General features: G+C 37.5%; 2 protein-coding genes across 8 annotated transcripts in view; both read right to left on the bottom strand.

Moving 5' to 3' along the window:
• Nucleotides 1-26,968, bottom strand: part of LOC108764579 (mitochondrial import inner membrane translocase subunit TIM44) — a 76,625-nt gene that overhangs the window by 43,936 nt on the left and 5,721 nt on the right. The window contains exons 2-3 of the mRNA XM_018512876.1: nt 16,827-16,832; nt 10,976-10,998 (exon numbers count right to left, since the gene is read on the bottom strand). Coding sequence (XP_018368378.1) covers nt 10,976-10,978 — 3 coding nt within the window. The 5' untranslated portion in view covers nt 10,979-10,998; nt 16,827-16,832. The remainder of the gene's footprint in view (nt 1-10,975; nt 10,999-16,826; nt 16,833-26,968) is intronic.
• On the bottom strand, nt 5,293-25,603 carry LOC108764584 (sex-lethal homolog). 7 transcript variants are annotated; one of them, XM_018512884.1, is made up of 6 exons: nt 25,209-25,603; nt 15,583-16,188; nt 15,330-15,505; nt 15,012-15,125; nt 14,155-14,315; nt 5,293-6,363 (listed from the first exon to the last, which is right to left on the bottom strand). In XM_018512884.1, the coding sequence occupies exons 2-6, from the start codon at nt 15,988-15,990 to the stop codon at nt 6,131-6,133; spliced, it is 1,092 nt and encodes a 363-aa protein (XP_018368386.1). In that variant the 5' UTR covers nt 15,991-16,188; nt 25,209-25,603; the 3' UTR covers nt 5,293-6,130. The 7 variants fall into 7 exon arrangements, with proteins under 7 accessions (XP_018368386.1, XP_018368390.1, XP_018368387.1 ...); XM_018512888.1 differs by having other exon boundaries at nt 15,583-15,949; nt 25,209-25,309; XM_018512885.1 differs by lacking the exon at nt 25,209-25,603 and adding an exon at nt 21,068-21,177.

The following is a 26,968-nucleotide window of genomic DNA, read 5'->3' as shown; positions in this document are numbered from 1 at the left end:
CTCTCTCTCTCTCTCTCTCTCTCTCTCTCTCTCTCTCTCTCTCTCTCTCTCTCTCTCTACTTCGAATGTTTGACCCTTATCATTCTAATCAGAAATTATATGGTAAATTCAACGCCAAGAACAGCTTTGGCATAAATAGAGCGTTCTAGAAACTCGGTCTTTTTAAATCAAGATTACGATTAATTTCAATTCGATTTTTAGAATTTCATTTATCGTATTATTTCTTAGCCTCCGTCATTATATCTGTATACAAAGATAATAATAGTTTAAGTCACAATTCCGCGAAATAAAATACGAAAGCTCCTTACGTACACGCGTTACGTCTCTTCTCCGCAAAATCTTTTCATCCTTCCATTATTATTTAAAATTAAAATCGAGTTTCTAGAACGCTCTATTTTTCTTTTATTTTTCACAACGCGTAACAATTGAAATATATAAAACGTATAATGTGTGTGATAAAAGGTTTCTTCTATCAACTCCACTTGGGAAGAGGTTTGCGGTCAGCTTGTTGTTATTGTTGAGTTTCTTACAGCACAATTAATAATTCTAACGGTATTTAAGGTATAACAGTATTTAATAACAGGAAGCTGAAAAATCAAGAAACATAAAAAAAATTTTTAGTTAATAAACCGAGGCATAAATAATTTTACCTACAAACTCCATGATCACCGAGACCGATTTGTGCTTTCAAACACACGCGGAACAGATGCGTGCAATTTGTATAAAACATCTTGCTGTGTCTCCTGGGGAGAACTTTCGTTCGTTCAATGGGGACCGACGGTTGAGAAGAGTGTACAAAAAAGACGCTAGTGTAGGTCAAAGGTTGAATGACGAATCCATGCTGCGGCCGTTGAAAATCAATCGGTGAGATATTCCATCTTGGTGTTTCCCAGAATTCTTCAATTTGTTGAATCTGATAATATATCTAAAAACGAAATTTTCCTTCTCACAAATATCTTTTTTAAAATACGTTCTTAAATAATTTTGAAAAAAAAATATATATTTGTAAAATAAAGCTTTAATAAAAACAATTCAATATTAAAGAACATAAAAACGCAGGAAATTTTTTGCGAAATTATTATAAATTCTTACGGTAATATACCATTTTAATCACAAACGTTTCGACACATTAATCGTGTCATCTTCAGTGTAACATTCAAATATGTATTAATAAATATGCATTAATATATATTTGTTTTCCAAAATAATTTTTGGAATCGTTTAAATAAAAATAAAATTATTTAAAAAAGACATTACATTAAATTTATACAAACGTGGATATTTATTCTTTTGAAGTTGCGGATATTAAATCACTTTTTGTTTCGTTTTTCGATATTACATTTTGAAAAATGGAATTATCAAATCGGTATCAAAGAATTATTAATTACACTTTTTTAGTATCGCAGATATTAGAGTAGCCTTTCTAATGTGACTGAACGTAAAAAAAATTAATTATTATCGTCAAGATTATTTTAAAAAATATGCGCATATTTTATTTTTTAACGAGTATCATGTGAAGAAAAGAACGTGTAGTTGCTCTTCAGGATAAACTTACGTATCTTGGTCTAACCGCCCCTTTCCTGTTTCCTCTTTTCACAAGCTTGCCGGCTAATCTCTAGGCCGCAGCATCCTGTGGGTGGAATCGTTTGCGTTATAAAGTTCCCCGGTCGAACTTGGAAATCATCAGTCTGAAAGTGCGCCTTCCATCGCTCGCAACTCGTTGCTCCAAACATGTATCCCCGCGTATCACGTTGTGACAATAATATTAATCGAAGTGCGCTCCACATAATGTAACAGTGAAAAGTGTAAGGCACTGTATAGTTAGAATAAATTAAATTCGTGTACAAATTAAAGAAAGCGTATAAATTAATCATCTACTGGTTGAAAGATAATATTCGATCATGAAGTAAATTATAAACATAACAAGAGTGTCATTTGCGAAACATTAAAAATAAAAATTATACTTATGAGGTGAAATATAATCAGATAATCACCAACGGGGGAAAAAAGAGATACTATCTTGTAATCACTAATGGTTTGTAATTTCAGTATTTCCATAATATGTAAATGGAACGCGTATAAATATCTATTATATATGACACAAACTATGTTTAGTAAAATCAGTTACATTTATAGCGCAAAACAATGTCGGCAGTGAAGATATTATCAAACGTGCGATTACATTGCGGCTCGTCATCAGGCACTTTGCTTCTTTTTTTATGCGAGCTGCCTTTTGAAGGGCAACACTGTGATCGGGCATACTCATCGGTGAAACTACACGAAACGTATATCATAGGAAATTTTAATTGCAGAAATACTCTAACGTATCAAAGCACTCGACAATTTTTTGTTTCCATTTTCTCTGTAAAACACGGCATGTATCTTTTTCACTGAATCAATATCAGAATGGAACAAAGATTTGTATTATGATGCGTAACATCTGATCACATATTTTATTAATAAAATATAATTAATAAAATATTTTCCAGTAATTGTTTTAACACTCCTGCAATCTTCCCCTCAGAGGTACGAATCTAAATTATTCGCAATACTTTTCAACCAGGTCGTATTTCTACGGTAAGTTTTGTAAAATATCGTTATAAGAAATCTTCTTCGCAGCGGACAGTAATTTATTCAACTTTTTGGTACACATCCATTGGTGCGACATCACAATTCATGTAAATGTGTTAATAATTATTCCTTGTTAATATTAGTATCTCGATATTTATTACGATCTTTTCTTATGCACGAGCTTATACATTTGTGGAAATGTGTATGTTGCTTCAAATTTGCAACGAATGTCAATTATCATGTCATTCACACGATTTAGCTGTATTAGTTATATCTTGTTCAATTCATAAATCAAGTATATCGCTTTATTTCGCTATTTAATTCTTGCGCGTGTGATTATTCTCTGTAATTACACGAGTCTTGACGATTTATACATACATTGCAGAATGATAGCTGTATTAAAGTGATAAATAAATTATGCTACTTAACCTGCAGATCGATTTGTATAGTTATATATTGCCTAGCTTTAATGCCGATGATAAAATGATATGATAATAGTAGAATAAGATTAATAATAATAATAGAGTTATAATAATTATATTCAGGTAACTTTAAAAACATTACTAAATTATGTCTATAAATATAAAAGCAACAGTGTGATTTAATTAAACGATCTTTTTTTTTTTATAAGAATGGGTAGTTATCAAATTAAGATTCTGCACATTATTCTATAAAATATAACGTTAACTTAATCCAACAGTAGAGTGATCGGTTCTACTTCTCTATCTTTATTGCTTCAGATTTTATCGTTTCACTTGGACGTAAAATAACGATCCTTTTCCTTTTCATCTCTCTAAGATGACCGATATATCTCTCGTTCACTCCCCTCTTTGTACAAATCACAGATTTTTGTAATAAACAATTAATGCGCTGTCCTTGGAACCTGACAGCAGGTTCGGGGCAAGTACAGCTCGCTATTTCTCCCTTTTTTCCTTTTTATCTAAAAATATGACATGCGACTTCGACGTACTTCGCTTAAAATCTGTCCCCTATAAAAAGTCAGTCTCATCGTCTATAAGGTCGCGATAGTGTCTTAGTCTCCCTAAAGGTCTATGTACACCATTTGCGGCGAGGATAACGATGGTGATCAATTGTTCAAAATTGAACGCTCCTCGAGATTCACCGGCGCTAAGCTTCTATGCTAATCAACAGACTTTAAGTACACGCGACTTAAAATTTTGATATTGATTCTCCGCATGTATATACAAAATATTTTAAAAAATAACATTAATGAATCGAAATATTTACTTAACGAAATTAACAAAAGCTAAATATATAGTTGCTAATGGTATTTATTCCAAGTAGTTTACGACTTTACATAAATATCTTTTTTCAAAGATGTATTCTTCTATGTGATATTTTTCTCACTCATTCTCTCTCTCTCTCGCTCTCTCTCTCTTTCTCTCTCTCTTCAGCAACATTATTTACGAATCTCGTAAAACGCTACCGAAGCGTCGGATGAAATTAAATACATCATGCAACGTGTGCCGAAGGTGTGTCCATAGGACTGCGAAAGAATACGCGATCTCGTTCTAATACTGCTCTCAAATATTAAAATAAATTACATTCACACCCTGTTCTTCCACGCGGCACTTGTTTAAAATTCTCTTAATCTAAATTAACGACACACGTTCGGATCACGTATTCTCGGTCTCATGACAAACTAGAATGATTTGGAATTCAATCGTAGATCATAATTATAAATATGCCTTTTCGGAAGATCCAATACCCAAATAAAAACGATTACGAACGAGAAACGAATTAGAGAATTAAAAAAACATTTTTAAACATGACATAAAAATTATAATTTAATATATTACTAATTAATAAAATGCTTTCAAATTTCAATTTTGGCGCCCCCTTTCATATATGACAAACTCTTTCATTATTATATCTGATTATCTATAATTGTAGAATATATAATTATATATGTATAATATTATATTGCGATATATATAATATCATATTGCGGTTATAATTATTTACATTCTTTTGCAGATATTGGATTTTCCCGAAAGAATCTTTTTATTTTATGCGCCCTATTTGATAAAAAAAGGAAAAAAATTGTATCTCACAAATGTACAATTTTCGCCGCAGGATACCACCGATATCCAGCGCCGCGTCGAAGGGAAAACGTTGTCGCGTGTCCTAAAACTTCCCCCCAAATTCGACCTATGATAAAACTCTGTCTTATAATTAAATGTCTTGTAAAGTCTCAAGAGTTAGAACTATAAAAAAAAAAAATGAAATTTATACAACACGTAGAATTCTTATTATTTTGTTCTGCATAACGGATCCTTCTGGACCCTTCAATACCTCGTGGTCATAAATTTATTATTTTGAGGTACATTATTTTTAAACTTTATACCATATTGCATAATTATATTAGTTGACCACTGACTGGAACGAATTGGAACGAACGTTCGAGTGATCGTGAAGCTAGAGCAACGTTTGATCAATTAGAATGTTAAAACAGGTTGAATTTAATATTGTGAGATTGATATTGATTCGCGTTTCATTTAACTTTACTCGTGCATAATGTATAGGTCTGTTCTTTTTTTCGAAGAATTTTTAACTAGTGTAATAAATTAAAATGAAACAACTATACCTGTCTCACTCTAACTTACTGTATTAGTGCACACCAGTTCAGAACTTGGAGTGGAAAAGGAACAGATCTTATGTGATTTATAATAAATACACATTAAAAATTTCGCCGTATTGTTAGGAAAAAAGGCTGTTATAATTTGTAACGTTAGACAATATAAATCTCCTCAAGAGCTTCACGATCGTGCACTGGATAAAAAAAATAAAACCAGGTAGACAGCTGAACGGATAGCAGGACACCTGTCAGAGATAATAGGAATTTATTCGAAAACGATTCCGATCGAACTCTTTCTCGGTTATCCTGTTATGGCTAGTATCCGAAATAATAAAGATTTCCGAACTGTATCTTGTAATCAAATAGAAAGTCAATTTCGATCGGAATTGTTTTCGAATAGATCCAACGTGTGCAGTTGATGAAATTGAAGATTAATGACAGTCTCGAGTCCTCTCTCGCTATCCAGTTTTTTCCGCGGTTATCGCGAAAATACAAAATGGTCCACGAAAATGTAACTCATTCTTAATACCAATACCGATAAAAATATTATTAATAATAAAATATGCACGGCATATTTTAAAATGCTAAACAACATTCTTCAATAACATGCATTAACAAACGATAAAACATTTCTTTCAAAACGTAATATTTCTTTTCTCCATTCATAAAACTCTTATAGACACTGGTATTAACACACCGAGTTATCTTCTCGTGCAATATCATCTTGTAAATAGGAAACTGGTCTACCCTGGTTCTATCTGACCTACCTCTAGCTCTCAGCTACGCTACGAGCAATCAAACTCGCGAACTTTATTTCGAACGAGATGAGTAGAGAGGGTTTCAGCCAGCGATCAGTGTTGCAGCGAATGTAAGCGTATCTCCATTACGGTCGTCATTGTCATCGTCATTGTTATCGTTATCGTTATCGTCATTGTCGTCGTCGTTGTCACATCGCGATGGTCACCAGAAGTGCGACTGCACGTAACCGCCGCTACCGCCGCCTCCACCGCCGCCGCCGCCGCCGCCGCCTCCCAGGAAGCTGCCGCTATGGGGCCCACCACCACGCGGCCCAAAACCACCAGCCCGGCTCAACATTCCCGGACCACCGCCGCCAACACCCATGCCCATTCCAGGACCCCCGATGCCCCGAGCCCGTCCGCTGCCGCCACCGCCGGCTCCGAGTCCGCTTCCTCCTGGAAAATTGAGAATGCCTAAGATGAAAGGGGATAGTTGAAGCTGTTCTCGAAACGCGAGTCTCGATACCGACGTTTCTCCTCCGTATCTTTTTTTTTTTTAACGCAATTGCCATTTTAAATGGAACAAAGATATTCCATTATTTTTTAATTAAATTTGCTTTTGTGTACATAAATTATATATACTTTAATATATTTAGGATAAATAAATTTTTCCATAACAAAAAAAACGGTTTTTATAATTGACTTTCAATTTTTCGGGAGATGTTAGAGAGGCGAAGGAGAAGCGTACTTTTAAGAAAAAGAAGGTAGTGTGAATGACTTAGACTGGATATATGTCGGTTTCTAATATTTTAATCAAATTTAATGAGCGACCGCGGTGAGGAAACTTGCGATTGCGGCAACGAGAATAGGAAAGATGTAAGATATCGATTAGAAGATCTCCGGAGGATCATTAACGACGTGTTTCTTTTCCTATTTCCACTTTTGAAACGTCAGTCCTCCGGAGTGTTACTTTTTGTCCTGATGATTTGCTTTTTCGCGAAGGAAGCTTCGTCATACTTCAACTCCGATTGTCGAGAGCATAAAAAAACTCCATCGAGATCGGAGATAAGCGAAAAAAGACATTCGCGAAGCGCACAATGCCTGCGATCTCTGATTTTCAACACTTAATTTTAATTAGCGTAATCCCCGCGGGAAACGAATTTGTACAAAAGTATCACAGAGAGCCATTATTTCTGTGTGTGTGCGTGTGTGATATAGTTTACTTTTTTTTCACTCTTTCGCAAAACTGGATTCGTCGGGAGAGTGTCTGGATGCGCTTAAATTCGATTCAACGTCGCGCGAGGGATCTATCGATTATACATCATCAGCACAAAAAGCGGCGGTTGATACAATAATTCACATTTAATGTTCAATACGTTTAAATACAAATATCCGTACAACGAGATACGAACATTGATCTGTAACTATACTGTGTCATAGTTGCGTGTTTCTATGTATTTATGTATGTATATACTTAATCGCTGTGTGTACGTGTATCGCATTGTTGTAAACACTGATGTTATAACGAGACACTAGACTCGCCTAATGACGATAACTTTCGCTAATTCAGAGTTTCCGTAGACTATATATGTATTTTTATGTCATAACGAACAAGAGAAAAATATGATGAATATATCATCGAGAATGTCGCGAATGTTCTCAAACGAGGTCGAAGAAGCCGAATTTTTTTTCCTCTCTAAAATTTTCGAGTGTTCCCAAACTGTCGCATTTTTCTTCTGTCAAACTTGTAATTTGCAATATTAAAAAATATGCAATTTACTAAATACTAACTGTAGTATTATATTCGGCATTAAAAAAAAAAGTCAAAATTTATGAATTAGGATTACTTTGGATAAAGTAACTTTACCGTATGTTGAAATCCATGAGGAAACGCGTTACAAATTTATTATTTTTTAACCAAGACAAATGCGACAATTTTATGAACACCCCGCGTATTGTTTACTAAGCCATTATTTACTTAGCCATAATCAATATTGTGCAACTAAAGTACGACGTTATGAAGAAGCTGTTTTTTCGATGTATCAGTTTGCTGTTACTTTTCGGACATAATTATATCTATCGGTGTATCGTACGGCTAATACTATATCGAAATTAATATATCGGCATTAAAAATTAGATCGAAAGAGAGGAAGAGAAGCTTCGCTACTAATCCATTTGTTTCGTTAGTATATTTTTTCTTTTTGCAATTCTCGTTAATATTTCCTTATCCTTATCACAGCCATCGTTAGCACTACTGGACTTCGGGATTAACCATTTCGCACATTCTTCGATCCGTTAGACCTTACAATTTACTACTTAACAGTTAAAATTTAACCTAATTACAATTGCATCTTTCGATTAGACGCCAAGTCGAGCTCGCATTTCGGACATCCAGTCGCAAATTAAAAAAAAAAAAGAAAATGAAAGACAGAATCGATTCTAACATTACAATATAATAGATCTAAATTTTATCAATACTTGCGCAAATTAGAAATTATTTAGTTGCTAACCTCACGCGTTTGATATTAAATTATCTATACGTCGGCGTTTAATTTGTATATTTAATTTTTACATTCGTCGATAGATTTTTTTTACTCGAATTAAATAATATCACAATACTTTCGCCAATTGGATTATCCCTAAACGATGGAAGTTTCTCTCATGGCGCATGGAAAGATGCCTTATATTAATCTATCTACCTTAGATGAAGTTTTCAACGTTTAATCAATCTTCTTATCCTCTAGCAGCAATCGTACTGTGCAACATATTGCGTATCGGTTCATCAACCAATCGATCGTCGAAGATCATTCAAATTATGTGGAGATTTTTAATAGTAAATATTAATAATCAAATATCTCTCTCAAATATTTAAATAGAGAGAAAGAGAAAAGGAAAGCGCGCACCAACACGCACATGTTTTACATGAAGCTTCGACAAAAGTCAAACTGTGTAAAAAAGGTATCAAAGAGAAAAAAAAAGGTATCGAAACAATGAAGTTGATGCACGCTTTTTCTTCTTTCTGCACGACACTCGGCGTATAAACTATCCGCGAACGCGGATTGGCGTTTAAAAATGTAGTCCATCGAAGCTCGCAGCTCTCCGACGATCGATCGGTCAGTAACCGAAGCGGGTCAAATGCCGGCGCATTCGCAATATTAAATTCCTAAAAGTTCCGACATCGCTCGCCCTTACGCGAAGCAGCGTCTAAGTATCTTACGTTGAGCAAGGTGGATCGTGTCCTCAATCGCGTTACGTGATTGGGATTTCAACCCCTAACTGGTAACGTCACCGGCGACCTTCGGGTGTTTATACATTCTTCTCTATTGACTTCCTAATTAGCATGTCCACCGGGTATAGCTCAACCAATCGAGATTTGAAAGACGTTTTTATGCGGTCTTTATACAGTCTTCTCGAAATCTTCCGAGAAAAGATTATTCCGCGATTATTATGTAATTAATTTTATAATTATCGTATGTCAAGTAAACGCCAGTTAGGGATGGAAACTGATCTCTCGCAAACGCGATCTACGACAAGACAGAAGAAAATGGAGTGTGATTAGACACGTCGAACAAATAATTTATTACTCGCAACATAAAGAGCATTGAAAGTTATACGAATCTGTGTTATAGCTAATCTGATTGTGAATGGCATCTTCGACGAAATCAGATCGACATCAGCTTTAGGCAGTTATTTTTCAACTATTTTTGCAACCATTGGCCAAATAGCTTAGACTATTTAACATACGACATTGAAATAATAACACATTTTATATAAATATTACTATCAAAGACTATATATCGATATTCTTATCATGGTAAAGACATCTTATTTTATATCGTTTCGCGGTGATAAATGGTTGCATTATTAGAATCTCGCGCAATTACGGAATTTCGAACGAGAGAAATTATCCGTACTGTTGTTATGTCCCGAATGTAATCGCATTTCATTTCCTTCTGTCGCGCACGCAACTGATAAGATTGCGATAAATCCACGAAGGATGGACGATTGTCAGGGTCGAAGGACATACATGTTACTTCTAGCTCTCAGGATCCACCTCTCTCCGGCTCTCTCATCGCCGGGTCGATCGTTTAAAGCGTCGTTTAAGATTCAAGAGAGACGAAAGAGTCTAACAGCGAGAATCGTTAAAGAGACCGCGAGACGATGCAAGGTTCTATCCTACAAAAATCGAGCGATAACTCATCTATCTCTCAATATCGTGTATTGTTAATTAGCTAATTATTGGTACCGCTAAATGTATTCGGTAGCATGACTCTTCGCAACGCATCACAGGCCGATACGATCAAATGGAAGGCCGTGTGCTTCGTACATTAATATTCGTTTGTATCCGATAACTGATATATTAAAGCACCAATAGTACGTGCGCTCCAAGTACTATAAAAGATCGATTAACTACTTGAAACTCTTCAACATTGATTTTAATATCTTTTCACAACGTTTGTCTGGTCCGACTCTAATAAAAACTTCGTCTCTCTAATCTTATATATACAGATTAGAATTTCGTTTCGATTTCCAAGTTAATTTTATCAAGATAAAAACGTACAACAGAAAAGCTGTCTTTGAGAAAGAATTTTTTCGGAAACATACCAAATTAATTTTTTTATTTTAACCTGTTCCTACATCTTTCCTCAGTGCTTAAAAACCATCTTCAAAATTTGAGACATGTGTTATAGCTAAATCATCTGTTGTACTGTCTTAAATGTACGTTTCATTTCGCTTTTTCCATTCGAGACTGCCACCGAGAACATAGTCGGACGCATCCTCAGCTTGAGGAAGCATATGTGTGTGATATTTTTTTTGACTAAATTTTAGAAAGATATTGATCCCTACTAGAAGAAACGATGTTTATTAATTATTCATTTGATCTGCAAATTTTACTAGACTGTAGTGACTATAACTACAAAGTCTGCCGCACATGTTATTTTTTCGTATGTTGAGAATTAATACTATCTAAATAGCAGACAATTGAGAAGTTTATTCTCGGATTTCGTTATTTTCTAGATCGTCAAGATCAATCTCGTCTGATTATTCTTGTACGTATTATGTGTAACATTTTACGAAGGATCGCTGTATCTAATCCAAAAAGGTTATTTAAAAAAACGCGTTGTCAAAATCTATTCAAATTACGTATTAATTAATCGACCTTCGCAGTGCACGATAACAATTCTATCGTGGTGTTTGGAATAACAAAAGTCGCATAGATTTAAAATTATGAAACAGATTAATATATGTTGCAACTCTTAGGGCCGGTTGTTTCATCTTCGGATAAACTATGTGTGTGGTAATTTACCTACTGAATAAACAAAAGAGTAAAAGAGTAAGAGCATAAGAGAGTAAGATAGTGAGCTGAAGTTTACCGAAAAGTGGAACAATCCAGCCTTGGACTCGTTGAATAATTGTCATTTATTTTGAGCAAAAATCATATTGCGGTATTTGGTGTATAATGACCCTCGATATAATTGCAGCCCAAGTTATATCAAGAAATTACGATTTTCTATTAAATAGAGTCACATCTCTCTTCAAATTTCTTGCCTTATACACACAATACAAACGCCAAGATCGTTGGCCTAGATTTAATTTGAAAATCATTTATGAAACTTTAATAAAGCTTCTCTAAAGTAAATATTTTCAATCCACTAATACAAAATCGATCGAGTCCTTCCGAGACGAGATTAAGAAATAGTCCTACTACAGTTTACTCTTCGTCTGTGTTTGTCTGTGTTTGTCTTGTAAATTTACACTTCTGTTGGAATACACTCGATGTTCTTCGATATTTTTGCCAACGCCAACTTAAACGCTAAAATCAACTTAAACTTTTGAAAATTACGTCCTAATTGCATAAAACGAGATACAACATAACGTAGAATTAACGCAATTTATAACAAACGATTCGGCGAGCGCAATTTACACAATTAACAAACAATTTGCTATCTAAGATCGTTTGGATACCGCCGAGCAGAGAACGTTCCTCGCACGATTACAAATCACATCGATGGAACACATTGCGAGTAGGTTTACGTCCATAATCCCAATTCTGTGAATTAAGTCGCGAAGCCTTCGTTTGATTACAACTGCAAGGACGGTCGCGTGTGCGTGTACATGACATTCGGAACGTTCAACGGCAAGGCGGCGACAACAATAACAACAACACTTGTCGCCTTTCAGTATAGATAATGAGCATAGCGCTGATATTTATTCCTCGTCGAGTACAGACGCTCTCCTTCATGAGTCAAGAGGCATGCATAGAAATGAAAACGTCATTGATTAGGTCTTTCATATAAATTCCATTTTTGCGCGTTACAACGGCTCGATAAGGACACAGCATCATGCACTTGGATTGTTTACTAAAGCATAAAATCGCAATCAATCACAGCCAAATCGCTAGATACAAATCGTATTTTCGCGAGCGAGCTTTCATATCCTCTTTTTTTTTTAACGAATTATTAATATCTGAACGAACAACTAATTGGGAAATTAATCTTCAACTTAAAATATTCGTCTCTTTTAAGAAAGAAGTATTAAATAATTCCATTTTCCTTCAAACAGCTAAAACATAACAATCGAACGCTTGATAAGACGTAATTTACAAATCGCCTAACTTGCTTTGGATTCGCTTAAAATTAAACAGGACTGGAATAGAATTACCAGTGGAAGACAGAACATACACATGTTTGTGAAAACAAAATATATATTTCGGAAATAATATAGGTATGTATATATATATAACAAAATTGTATCGTACAAAAACTTAAACAACGCCTTAGTCGCGCTAAAGCACAAACAGCATCAGCCATATGGAACATATTTAATATCGGCGGATGCGAAGCTACTGTGTGCTCGATATAATATTGTACATGGGCAACGATAGTACTTTTAACAACAAAGTATCAAGCAAAAAAACGAACAATAGCAGCAGAGCTAGAAAAAAATAACAGAAGATAGCGAATCGTAAATAATTGATCCAACTAGCCAGCATCCAAACTGAAAGTTTCTATCAACATTTTATCTCTTTTTCCTTTTTTTTTTCTGTGCGGCAATAGAGTGTCTCCCGGTGTGTAAGGTGTTTATATATCGCAAATGCCGCGCGTGTCACTGACTAGCCGTGTCTCGTGTACATAATTGTACCACGCGTACCTCTCGTCATCAGATCACACACAAGACTCTTCTGTCACAAACACTGCATTCTTGCCCGCTCAGTCGTATATACAGAAGGGCCCTTTAAGCGGCTTTGTTTTTTCTCTTTTTTTTCTCTCATTTTTGCTCGGAAACCGTCCGAGCGAGACGGAGTCTTTTTTTTATTCTCTTATATCTCGAATCATGCGCTTTGAAAAAGCAGAAATAAAAGAAGAAACGAAGACGTATAAAGAAGTAAAGAAACGCGGGAAACCGTGTCTCCAGTCGTTCGATGCGAAGAGATCTCTCCGCGTTTTTAACGTGTAGTCGTGTGTACAACGTGTCAGAATATAAACACCCTTTCGGTTCTCTGTGTATACAAAAGGTGCTTAATGCGTTAAGTCGTGGTGGTCTGATTTAGATGCAGCCATTTTATCTGACAAAACATTTCAACGTTAGACAAACAGTATGACAAAAGGAAAAAAAAAGAAAAAAAAATACAATGTGTATCTATAAATAGCAACCTATGCTACAGAGTCAACCGTATTCATCTGTCTACGCTGATATGCACGCGGTAAAATTCAAGATCTTTATCCGAGACAGAGGAAAATATGTTAAATGTGTGATGCAAGGCATCTCTAAAACACGGTGATAGTAACGTGTGTCGCGGCAAGAAGCACATTGCGCCATATAAAAATGATCTACATTAGCAAATCTGAGAAATGTATCGAGATACGAGAAAAACGAATATACGCTCGGTCAAAAAAATTGTGTTTGACATATATCAGGCAAATAGTATGATATATATATATAATAATCTTTCGATCAAACGAAATAATTGTAATAAATATATATATATATATATATGATACATATATTAATTATATATTTTAGCTAATATATATATATATTTTTTAGCATAGAAGTGTTCGAAGCCAAAAAATGCAAGCTTCACCAGGCAGTGCTAATTCTGTTTTTACTTGTTCGAGAGACCTCTGAATTCCAACGAGAACAATCGCGCATAAGAAATTCGCGCTTAATTTATCGATTACCACTGCCAAGCTATGAGATAAAATCTAGTAATGCAGCGGTCTCGCAAGATATAAAATTACTTACCGCGGCTTTGATTGTATCCCGCCTGCCAGCCCGCATAATACGCCGCTTTTTGTTTGCCGTGTTCCTCCGCGATTTTTACGCTAAGCGGCTCTGATCCACCATCCGGTATTGTACCGTGAAGTTGTGCGATAGCCTCCTGGGCTTCCTCCCTCTTATCGAATCTATATCGGGACAAATTAGAAGGCAATTTTGAGTTCAATCAAGTTTTAGATAAAACAATCGCGAATGTGTATTAAATACCTCATTGTCAGATAAAGGTAATAATCTGAAGTGTGTAAGTTGAAGTGAGAAATTCTTACGATGTCAAACATATTTCACACAGCACACATTTCTGTTATTTATTTTTAAGCTTAATAAAATCGAAATAGGATAACCAAGAGGCATTTTAGCAAGATTCCCAGCTGTTGGCATACATTGCAATAACTATTTCCAACAACCTATTTCCCACAATTTTGCTATCTCTAGTTTTATTCACGTTTTGCAGTAATCTGGGCCAAACTAAAGGGAGCATATCAGAATTGTGCAACTAAAACCAGGAGCTGTACACAAAAATACTTTGGCAGGAAACTATCGCAAAATAAGTACGCGCATACGAATATATACACGACCGTAGTTGTGTAACGATATAGTATGATTGTCGCGAGCAGCTGTTTTGAATTTGTTCCAATCTTCAATACCGGCGCGTTATTTATACTTGACGAAAATGTGCAAGTGTCATAAATCGACATATTTATTAAATCATTAAAGTTACCGTCTCTCTTTTTCATGCGTGTGTAAATACGGTACTTATAAACGTAAACTTTTTATCAATATTTAAAAGGAGGGAAAATCGGATATGATAAAAAATAATTATCTACCTAACGAACGCTACTCCTCTCGGTAAACCGGTCAGTTTATCCCTCAATATATTCTTCTGCACAATATTGCCGAATTTACTGAAGAGTTCGTCGATTTGGCTTTCCGTTATATTTCTGTAAAAATAAATTGTGTCTTTAAATATAATATTTCCGTATTCAATTCTAAATCAGAAAACTATCTCAAATATAAGGAACTATCAATAAGGAAAAAAAATTCTATTGTGAAAGAAACAAGAAATATGACTAGGTAAATGCATATAAATTGTATAATCTCTGCGTCTATCGGAAGACGAAAATCCAAACAAGAAAAATAATTACCTTGGTAAATTTGTAACGTAAAGATTCGTTTCTTTAATTTCTTCTCCAGAAGGCCGAGCGAACGAGACCTTCAGACGCTTATTTTGCACTTGAAGACCATTTAATGTGCTTATCGCCGTCGCCGCGTCCTCAGCTTTGGCATAGTTGACAAAACCAAAGCCATAGCTGTACCCAGTCTGAAAAATGAAACGTAAAATTAATTTTATATAAAAATCATTTGTACGAGATCTCAAATAGAAAGTATATGGCTTGCCTTGTAATCCTTCATGACTCGACAGGATTCGACCGGACCAATCGTGACAAATAGACTGTACAACTCCTTCTCATTCATGTTTTGCGGAAGGTAATTAATAATCAGATTTGTTCTTGGTTCTTCATTGCCTTTGATCTGTTGTTGTTGCTGCTGTTGCTGAAACTGGGACTGCGGCTGTTGCTGCTGTTGCTGGTCTCGCTGGTCAGTCATTTTGTGGCACTGTTGCTGTGGATCACCTCCCGATGACGAAATCTGATTTGGTGCGACGATCTGATTCAACGCGACGATCTGTTGCGGTTGCTGTTGCTGCTGCGCGACCGAGTCCACTACCAGCAGTTGGTGTTGCGGTTGCTGTTGTATACTCCAACTGGTACCGTCCAGTGAAACGACCATCGACGGGAGGATCATCGGCAAATACAAAAAATATAAACAAATTCATTACTACGTCTTCCCCGTACGACAACGCCGCTACGCTCGTAGGCCAGTCTGCGCCCTCGAATGCTCTCATCTTTCTCTCTCTCTCTCTCTCGCTTTCTCTCGCTTTCTCTCTAAGCAGTCTCAAAATAAATAGAAAATAAATGTGCAATATATGTATTGATGCCAGACCTGTGTGTGAGAAACAAACAAACAAAGGCAAGTAAGGACAAAAACAGAATCAGATGGCAGGCGAAAATCAAAGTAGGCAAGCATAAGTAACGAATATCGTAAAAAAAAAAAAATGCTCTGCATGGACAACAGAATTGAATATTATAGAAATATCTCGAGTCTCGCGAACTTTAGATTTTCTTTTCTTATACTTGTAAAAACTCAGTTTACAGAATCATTTACGTGTCAATGCAGCTTTAACCCATCTATTTAATTTGAGTCTGATTTTTACATGTCTCGTGTAAGAAGGGGTAGTAACTCCATCAAACCGCGATCGGCAAAGGATCGAGACGGTTTCGAAAGTAACGCGATATACTTTGTTCATCGCGAGTACCCGTACGATTCTAACGATATCGAATTTCATTGAGTGCCCCTCCGCCCCCTCCCCCGCCCCTCTCCCGCGCCTGGCGGGAATTCGTACGTCGACGAGAGACAGGGAGTCACGCGCGTTCGTTCATTCACGCCTCGAGGCCTGAGAAACACGCGCGGACGAAACGGAGAAAATAAATTTCCGCGTACTACACTCGCTTATGTTTACGAAGCAATCGTGATCGTCATCATCGTCGTCATCGTTTCAATGACGACGACGATGTCGTGACGTCCTCCTTTCGTCGTCAACAAAAGCGAACGGAGAAAACAATAAAAACACAACTAGGACGAGCAAGGTAGAGAGGAGGGGGGGTGGGGAGCAGGGATCGAAGGGCGTGGAGGAGAAGGGAAGGGAAGGGAAGAGAAGGGAGGCGGAATTTTCCAAGTTCGTGAGGAACGTAACCTTTTGGCCTTATTTTGAAGAGGCCCGGGAAAGAGCGCGAGCTATCCGGGGGCCCCGGCGGATTCGTGAATCGACCAAGCTGTCAGAGTGTGGAGGGAGAGGGAGGGGGAGGGGAACGGAGCGGAAAGAGGGAAAGAGAGAAAGAGAGATAGGTGCATAGGCGTCCCGCGAGGTGGGAGAAGGAAGCGAGAGAAGCGGTGCTGGATAAAGGAAGCGGAGAGGCGCGACGGAGAAGAAAGGAAGGTTTCAGTGTGTGTCACGTATGATTCTTACGTGTGTCGGTATACGTACCCGAGTGATCACGAAACGGAGTAAAATCGAAGAGGAGCGCGAGCAAACGGACAACCACCGCCGTGAGGGGACGACGCTCACGCTCTCGCTCTCTTTCTCTCTCTCTCTCTTCCTCTTCTCTCTTTCGCGTCGCTTTACGCGCCGCTAATGCGCACCGACGACGGTGGATAATTATGTAAGCGCGCGTACTGTCAGCATCGCGTCCGTCGCGTTACTATCCGTGCTGCGTGCACCTAACCGACGACGTAATCCGCCGCTCGCGAACGCGCGCTCGTTGCGCTCCGCTCCGCTCCGCTCCGCCGGACGGACTCCCGACAGTCCCGACTCCAGTTCAGCGGCGCCCGGGAACTCTGCACTCGGCCGCGCTCGGTAAAACGCGCGACTTCCTCCGGCGCGGCGCGGCGCGGCACGGCACGGCACGGCGGAGAGAGAGGGGAGAGAGAGAGGAAGAGGGAGAGGGAGAAGGAAAAAGAAGAAGGAGAGTGCAGCGCGCGCGCGCGGCAGCGAAAGAGGATTGGCGAATGCAGCACGACTGACACACCGCACGCGAGCGCACTGACTGACGCGAGCCCCAGCCCTGACCTGTCTCTCGCTCAGCTCGCTCTCAGTCTCGCGCGACACCCTCTCGCGGCACGCCGCCCCACTACCCGACTATGCTCTGCTCCACCAACTCTGCCCGCTGCCGCTGCCGCTGCTGCGCCGCGTGATGGAACGCGGCGTGCGCGGTGCGCGACCGGCATAGCGCGGGTCCCGCCTAAATAGCGAAGTCGGTCACTCGTCTACTCCCGCACTGCATGCAACGCATGCACCCCAATACACCCAGGAGTGGGTAACATACTTCAAAAATTCTATTCAAATACGCATTTGAATAAAGGTTGCTATACGGTTAAAGAAAACATTTCTTTGATTATACATTATTTTTTTTTAATCAAATAATATTAAATCAAATATAATAATATTACATTATTTTTTTTAAATCAAATAACATTTATTTTAAATTATGTTCAAATCCAAGCAATGTGTAACTAGCAATGGAGCATACTTTGAATAAACCACTTTTTATCATTCTTCCAAATTTAACGTATTTTTTTTTTGGAAAAAAAATCTGCATTTCATACTTGTACACTTGGTATTTAAATACGTATTTTAAATACTGCCCATTCCTGAACACACTCCGCGTTATTTCAAAAACGTAACATAAGGATCTTGACCGATGAAACACCCGATACCGCCCTTATAAAAATTTAATACTAATATTAGCCAATTAATTACTAATTTTCGGTATTAAAAGTACTACTGTTAACAATATTTTTAATACTTAAATTAAGTAATTAATTAGCCAGTACTAGTATTAAATATCTATAAGAGTGTTATCGTTTTCACATTCATAGCGGAATTGCAAGCGTAGATATCGGACTTATTACATTCAAATTGAAAGCTAATATTTGCGCCCTTCGGGACACAACAGTACGAAAAAATTTCCCGGTTTACGTGATCTTGAGTTTGAGCGAGTATCTCTCTTGTCAATTTTTCTCTTCCCTTTCTTTTTGATGACGTTCGAAAAACGAATACAAGATCGTAGCACAGATACATAAGGCATAAGAGAATTGATCAATCGGTCCTTCCTTTCCATGAAATGGAGGTCTCGGATCGGTTGATTCTCTTATGTATCATGCGTTATGCAAAGGTCTGCGTTCTGGCCTATATGCGTCACGATAAATGGAAATGTGTGACATGAGGAATAGTGCAAACATTTGATTAGATCGGATAAGAAATTACAGTTTCTCGTACTTTAGCGACAGTGGTCTCATTTTTATCTATCGACTTCGTGCGATACATCAGTTTCTAAACTATTCTCGGGTTATTTTTATTTAATCAGAAGTTTATCTACTTGCATCTCCAGTTTTCCTTACTGACACATAAAGGTTAATCTGCAACATGCCCTTTGCTTTCTGTTTCTTCATCACTTTTTACCTCTTGTCCTTTGCTCTCTTATTCCGTTTCTTTGTTTTCTATTCGCCCGAGATAAAAGTTGACGAACTTTGGAAGAGATAAGAAACACATGACAAGAAACATGATAAAACGGTCGCGAAGAGGGGAAAAAAAAGCAAGAGGTAAAACACAAGGTTGTGCATTTATATGTAAAATAATAATCTACATTTACGTGTATAATGTGAAGTATGTAAACTATGTTTTACGTGCTATCTACACTGAAAAAAAATAACGTTACATCAACAGCATTATTTTAATTGAAAACAATTTTGTAACAAACACGAGCTCTTGTTTAAATAAAATGTTATTTGTTTCAATACTGTTATTAAATCAACTATTTTCAATCAAAATAATACTCTTGATAAAACATCATTTCTTTCAGTGTAGTAAAGAATCTCTGAATTACCAGAGTTCTTTGTTGGTACACCGAATGGCATAAAACTTCTATCTCGTTTATATATTTTTATTTAGCAAAATATTAAAGTCAGATATATGAACAATCATAAAATTAATCTTTCTTTGTTGTATTATCCAATTTATAATTCACATTGTCTACAAGAAAATATTCGTGTCAATTAAATAAACAATAAATATTCCAGGCAAATGTAATACACAACAGAATCCTAATAAAAAGCAAGAAATAGAAGCACAAAGAGCACATTGTATTAGCCTTAAATGTTCTTATGACTCGGCAAATTATTTTCAGAAGATGAAAAAGAAGAATATTCTCCAGACGAGTACGTCGCTATAAAAATGCACTTTGGTCTGCATCTCGATGGATGGAATATATGATCCGTTTTTTAGAGACACCGCACTGGAACTCTCTCGCTTTCGACAAATATCGAACATATACCTAATCTCGCTTCAAGTTCCAAAAGTGTGACACTAGTTCAGAGCCACGGAAAAGAGACCTATAATTGGGCGTTGAGAATTTTGGCGCGTTTCCCCTGATTCTCGAATCGTCTGCCAATTTATTACTACACCGGACAATCTCGCGAAATTGGGTCGGCATTTAAAAAGTTCACGTCGCTTCTGGAATGAGCGTCTTTCCGGTGACGCCAGCGGCCATTAGCGAGTCCACAAAAACATCGTAAAAATATTCTTTTTACGGGGGAAGGAGGGGGGGGGGAGGAAGAGGCAGTCATTACACGAGACATGCAATACCGCAACACTTTTCGCGATAATCGCGCACGTCCCCATGCAAGTTCTCGAGCGAAGATCGATCGCCCTGTAGACGAGGCGCCGATGTTAAACAGGTCGGGAGATAGCATGGAAGCACGTCGATCGCACGTCGATCGCGATAAAATGCTAATTGCTCGCACGTGACGTATCCCTTCGCCAGGAATACTCGATCCTCGTAAATCTTTGCCATCCGTTTTGAGAAATATAGAAATATTTATAGAAATATTTCGCGCTGCGAAACGCGTGAAATCGCTACGACGACTCGCCGTCGAGCTTTCGCGAGGTGTCGACGAACTCGGTCATTAATTATTAATTAGACGCAGGAAATAGACCTCGCGTATCTTTCCAGAAAGACACTCGAGTGCCTTTGTTACCTTTGATGTAAATCAGAGCTTCGCGACGGATTCTTCTAACGTTTCCGTAAATTGAAAGATTTATATATTTTGCGTAATTAAAACTCTCAATTTTTATCTCGTTTTTCTCATCAAGATATATCACTGAGCTTACCTCGCCGTTAAATCTTACATTAAAACCGCAAAAAAAAGTCCGAGGTCGTCGAACCTTCTTCGTTTCCGGAAAAAAGAGCGATTACCAAAGATGTACCTCAATGCGGCCTCCCAGGACGAGATGGCGAACATTACGTTGTCGTTCGGTAACGAAGAAAACATGAAGGATACCCACGATCCTCTCCTTGTTACGAATGGAGGGACGTACCGTCGTTTCGCGTATGCGATCGTTTCTTGTTTGCCTCGTCCGTATTTTGTTTCAAACCGCAAGGTCGTTTTACACGCTCGCGTTTTAACGGTCGAGGCCCGCATAATACAACATATGTGTGCAGATAAGAAGTTCTCATTCTTATCGGAAAACCACCGATCGCATCTTCACTCATTAATTTAATCCCCAACGCACGATTGGCTAATTCGCGTTTGCGCACTTCATTTTTAATACTGGAATACACTTTAACAAAATATCTCAATTTCAAAGAAATATCTCTTTGCTCGTATTCAAAATTATTTCTTTGGATCAATGAACATTTCTTTGAAAATAAGATATTGTACTTTGAAAGAAATAAGATATATGTATTTTCAAAGAAATTTTCATTGATCCAAAGAAATAATTTTTTTTAATACCGCAAAGAGGTATTTCTTTAAAATTAAGATTTTTTTTTTTAGTGTACTAATATTTAATTGTAAAATTGGAAAATTGATCGTGTATTTCGAAATGTGATGAAAATTACAAGATGAGGAAATTCACTAGAATGTTTATATAATTTTATTCGACATCTAACGAATTTGCTCACTTTTGTAATTTCATCTCGTTTAAGTAGTGTTCTCTAGGCTTGTTTTTTTATAGCTAAATTAACGTACGTAAACGATTTATTAAATAGATTACGAAATTTATTAAATAGGTTATGAAATGGATATGTTTGAAATTTGACGAAAGAAAGAAGAAAAGTTTTACTGCAATTTCTATAAATATTAAAGACTATATGCAGAATCACTTAATTTTTGTAAAAGTAATGAAAGTAACTTGAAACACGAACTTCTGTACTTAATACAGAGGACCGAAAAATCATCGATGTACTGCCCAAGTAACACAACAAACAAGTCACGATAACATCGAAATGACGTCAAAACGACGTCGTGTTGTCTTGGATGAGAATAACACCATGAATGAATTCTTTCTTCGACGCCACGTTTCTCTTTACAAATATCGAACTGTCAGACGTTCTGACAATCACTCACAATATACAATGAATGCAAACACGATGTTGTACACGGCTTAAGCTTGCGTAACTTGACGCGTTCAGGCATTCCGGCGTCGAGTAAACTTTTATATCGAATTACCTTTGCGGAGATCCGATTGCGACTTGCGACGTCTTCCGCTTATTGTGCGCTCGCCTTTATTCGCCTTTATTCGCCTTTATTCGACGGTAACTCCGGAACTCCGGACGACGCGACGCGGCGCGACGCAACGCGACGCGACGCGACGACGTGCAGGCTAGCGAAATACCGCGTGATTGGAAAATGCAAATGACGAGCGCGGCGGAGAGTCACGTCATAATGGCAATTGGCACGCTCGGTTGCCACGAGCGACGGTTTCGCCTCGTCGACGACAAAACTCTGCCGGCTGCCTGCCTGCCTGCCTGTACGAAAGGAAATTGGATTCTACTTTCGCGTGTTTTCGCGCTGCATTTCACAGCGAGGGAACTCTAATCCAAATTTCGGATATTTTAGAAGAGACGTTTTAACATCAACGGGGATTATATGTATAATAAGACGAGGAGCGAGGGGTGACACGTTCTTCGTCATCAGCAGAGGACAAGTACACGTGACTTTAGGCCTGTTTTGTTTGACCAGCTCATCTTTCTTCCTCTTCTTTCCTCCTGGAGAGAAAAGGAAGGAGGATGAATTAACGCAAAAGTTCAGCCAAAATGAACAGGCCTAATAAAACAGCCCGATACAAAGTTTCCAGCTCGGGATGACGTTGTGTTCGCAGTCATCACACTGAAAAAATATATAATCAATTTTAATAAATATTTAGTTGAATACACGCCAACTAAATATTTATTAAATATAAAGACTCGATACAAAGTTTCCAGCTCGGGATGACGTTGTGTTCGCAGTCATCACACTGAAAAAATATATAGTCAATTTTAATAAATATTTAGTTGAATACACGCCAACTAAATATTTATTAAATATAAAGATATATTTATTTGATACAAGAAATGTTAATTTGATTTAACAATCATTTTTTTTACTAGACAAATATTTATTTACTGTAAGTAAATGTTTAGTTGGCAGTATTGAACCAAATATTTATTAAAATTGACTATATTTTTTTTTCTCAGTGCACGCGCGAGATAAATAAAATCCGGAACTAGAACGGCCGCGCCGGCTACGAGGATGGATCAAAGTAAACAAGCGAACATTTGAGGATCGCTTTATGCAACAAGCGGGTCAAAACTGGTCAAAACGCCATTCGCGAGGCACGTGCGATGGACTTTTATTGCAGGCGTGATTTTTATGCGACGCCTCCCACGATCATTGTAAACCTCACGTTCGAGACGTGCGATTTATGTAATACGATTTAAAAATAGGTATGTAAATCCTCCGTGACGACGATCGCGAATCGATTTCTCTAAGCGCGAGAGAACCAATGAATGATCTTACGAAACCTCGTAGTTCTTCGCAAGATTACGGATACTTTTCAGCAAGTGTGTGAAGCCCATTCTTGCGTAAGCGTAGGTGTAAGTACTTGTAATGGGCCTTCTACAATAAGCCATTAGTAATAAATCAGGGAGTCGATTGCGTATCTTGAAAATAACAAAAGTGAACGAATTCACTAGACATTGGCTGCGTTCAGCAGAAAAAGCAGCTTTGCGTTGTAAAATTCTTGAATATGATTAGTTTATACATTTAGATCCGATAAAGAACTAAGAGCAAGACCAATTATGTTGTAGAATTTTACAACAATTGCAAAGCTGCTTTCTCCGCTGAACGCAGTCAATGACCAATTAAATGATGAATATTCTGGTGAATTTGCTCACTTTTGTAATTTTTACCTCATTTCGAGATACACAATCGACCACCAGAAGACAGAAGCTAAAAATTGACCAATTATAGTCTAATGTAAGAAGAATAATCGACTATGGTTGGTCAATTTCTAGCTTCTGACTTCAGGGAATCGATTCTGTATCTTGAAAGAGGTGGAAATTATAAAAGTGAGCGAATTTACTATAATACTGATAATTTCATTGGTAAACACCTAGTAAATTTGCTTTTGTAATTTTCACCTTGTTTGAAAGTACAGAATCGATCCCCAGGGGGTCGATTGTGTATCTCGAATGAGGTGAAAATTACAAAAGCGAGCAAATTCACTAGAATATTCATAATTTAAATGGTCAATAACTAGTGAATTTGCTCACTTTTGTTATTTTCACCTCATTTCAAGATACACAATCGACTCCCTGAATTTATTACTAATGACTTATTGTAGAAGAATTGATATAAACCCATAAGAATTGATTAATGGCAGTCGAATATTTTCCTCGTATTTGACTCTGTGATTGGTTAATTCTTACAACTAAAACCACAACTATGTTTACGCAATTGTAGAATGAGCTCAAGAATCGATCAACCATGGTCCAATATTATCTTCATATTCAACCGTGATTGGTCACTTTTTGTAACCACTTACAACTAAGCTTACGTAACTGTGGAATGGGCTTAAAGCTAATATCAAGTCCATTTCAAAATTGCGTAAATGGTTGTAGTTTTAAAAATAGACTCTATATTTGTCATACAAATTTTTCAAACGTGTTAATTGGCTGTAAAACATCGAGGTCTCGGATCTCTATCTTACAGCCATTCAACAAAAAAGAAAAAAATTTATCGTACTCTTGCTGGAAATGGTACATCAATAATTAATTACGATCCTCTCGTAATTAATTATGAAATGGTACTTTACGTCCAACTTGTGAAAACTTCAAAGTCATCAATGTGACGTTACGCGAAATTAGGTTGTCCCGTAGAAAAGTTTATACAGCGTTCTTTACTTTGGGAAAAGTGCATCGCGTTCCCCGGCACTTATTTCGATCGATAAAATTTAATTTAAACAAAGCTGCGACAGTTTCGAATTTCACCGAAATAACGGGCGAAGTTTTACGTTAGCGACAACCCAATTCCGCCTAGCGTTAGTGGAGCGTGTGGGGGAGGGAAGCGGAACGGTGTCGACTTACCGCCCTTGGAACTTCACGTGCTGCTCCGCGCTCCAATTCCGGGCGCATTTATGTGTCTCGATCCGTCGTGGCGCATAGTATCGACTATATCGACTGCCTCGCACTCAGCGCGGCGAGAACGATCCTCCGCCGGTTTCACGATCTCACGGCTTCACGGCTTCACGACGTCGCCCGTCGACCGCCACTCTGGCGCATTCCACAGCACGGAACACGCACACGAGCCACACACACGCCGCGCACCCGCGTGTGAATCACGCAACACGGACGAGAATTACGCGCGCGAGCGCGCGTTTGCCAATCCGATCGCGAACGAGCCGAATTGTTCGGCTGAGAATTCGCCGAAATTATCACGAGCGGTACGTTCGAACCGCGCCGCTGTATCGGATCGTACTGTTGTATCAAAAAAGTTGCGACTAGAGCCGCGAAATTGCAACGGAGAACGATTACGGGCAGTTAGGTTATCTTTCCGGATTTCTCTCCGGACTCTCTCCGTTCGCGATACGCCTCGCGGACGAAATTCGGTTGATAAGAAAGAGCGGCGATCGGTCCCGACGAGATAAAAAAAAAATCGAGCACTTTCGCGTCCCTTTGTGATCGCGTAGAGCGAGATGTACCGCGCGATAACTCGATAAGACGCGATGAACAACACCGACAATACCGTTGTTCGTGCTGCAGATTATGCACTGCGATCAGACGCCATGATGTCGTGAAGGTTAGGATAATGCATAGACGTATCTCTGGGGGGTTCCGAATTGAAGGCATCGTACGCGTTGGATTTTTTCGTAAAAATTTTTTATTATTGTGCCAATAAATATTAAGATTAGATATGTCGTAGCTTGAGAACAGGGCTATGTCGAGGCCGTTTTTTTGGAGCTGCTTTATCTTTATCATTAAAGCAATCATTTTTGAGACCCGCTGTGTTATGTACATATCATAAATATATATCAAATCAAACCAAAGATATTTTGCGACAATTCCGTTGGGAGAAAGGAGAGACTAAATGGAGAATAAATACATATAATCTAGCGTTAAAAAATCTAATAATAAAAAAATTTACTTTTTATATCTTGTGTAGAGAAAAAAAAGACTATCCTATCCATCCCCAAACGGGTGATCGTCGCAATCCAATAATTGTGAAATATCCTCAGTTTATGACGTAACAAACTTAAAATACATTTTTGAGTATTGTAAAAATTTACAAGAAATTATTTCTTGCCCGTCGTGCATATAAAAAAGTTTAAATTCAATATATATAACTTTTGATAAACTGCACGAACAAGTTTTTTTTTGTTACTTCAACTTCCAGCGTTATATTTATATAAATACGTGTAAAAAAGTAGAAAGAGTTTGCGATGTATGCACGCGAAGAAAGCGATGGAATGATATAAATATTATGAAAGGTACGCTCTCTTCTCTTCTAGCATATCTATAAATATTAGGATAGAGTGAGACTTTCCCATTCATTTCTCACGATAGTGTCTATGTTTTTGAACATGTAAAGATCTTGTGCTTCTGAGAAGCAATGATTGTATAAGGTAGTTGTGAGCAGGTCACTGCAGAGATATTGTTTGCTGCCATAAATTTTATATTACTTTAATCAGGGTTGGTAAAAAACATGTTTTAAACAGATTAAAACATGCTTAATTGATGTTTTTAATATGTTTTAAATGTTTTTTTATAGTATTGTTTAAAGTATACTTGAAGCATTAAAAACATATTTAAAAACACAATGCTTTTTCTAAAAAAAAAAAAAAAAAAAA

The sequence above is a fragment of the Trachymyrmex cornetzi genome, unplaced genomic scaffold, assembly GCF_001594075.2.
Source record: "Trachymyrmex cornetzi isolate Tcor2-1 unplaced genomic scaffold, Tcor1.1 scaffold44, whole genome shotgun sequence".
Classification (NCBI taxonomy): Eukaryota; Metazoa; Arthropoda; class Insecta; order Hymenoptera; family Formicidae; genus Trachymyrmex; species Trachymyrmex cornetzi.
The sequence above is the reverse complement of the archived record's forward strand: the minus strand, read 5'-3'. Positions and strand labels throughout refer to the sequence as shown.

Coding starts and splice junctions, on each gene's coding strand:
- LOC108764584 (XM_018512881.1), bottom strand. CDS start 21,132: ATGTTTTCTTCGTTACCGAACGACAACGTAATGTTCGCCATCTCGTCC. Junction 15,950..21,067: donor TCCTGGGAGGCCGCATTGAG/GTACATCTTTGG, acceptor GGACGGTACCAG/TTGGAGTATACAACAGCAAC. Junction 6,364..14,154: donor GGGATACAATCAAAGCCGCG/GTAAGTAATTTT, acceptor TCAATTTTCCAG/GAGGAAGCGGACTCGGAGCC.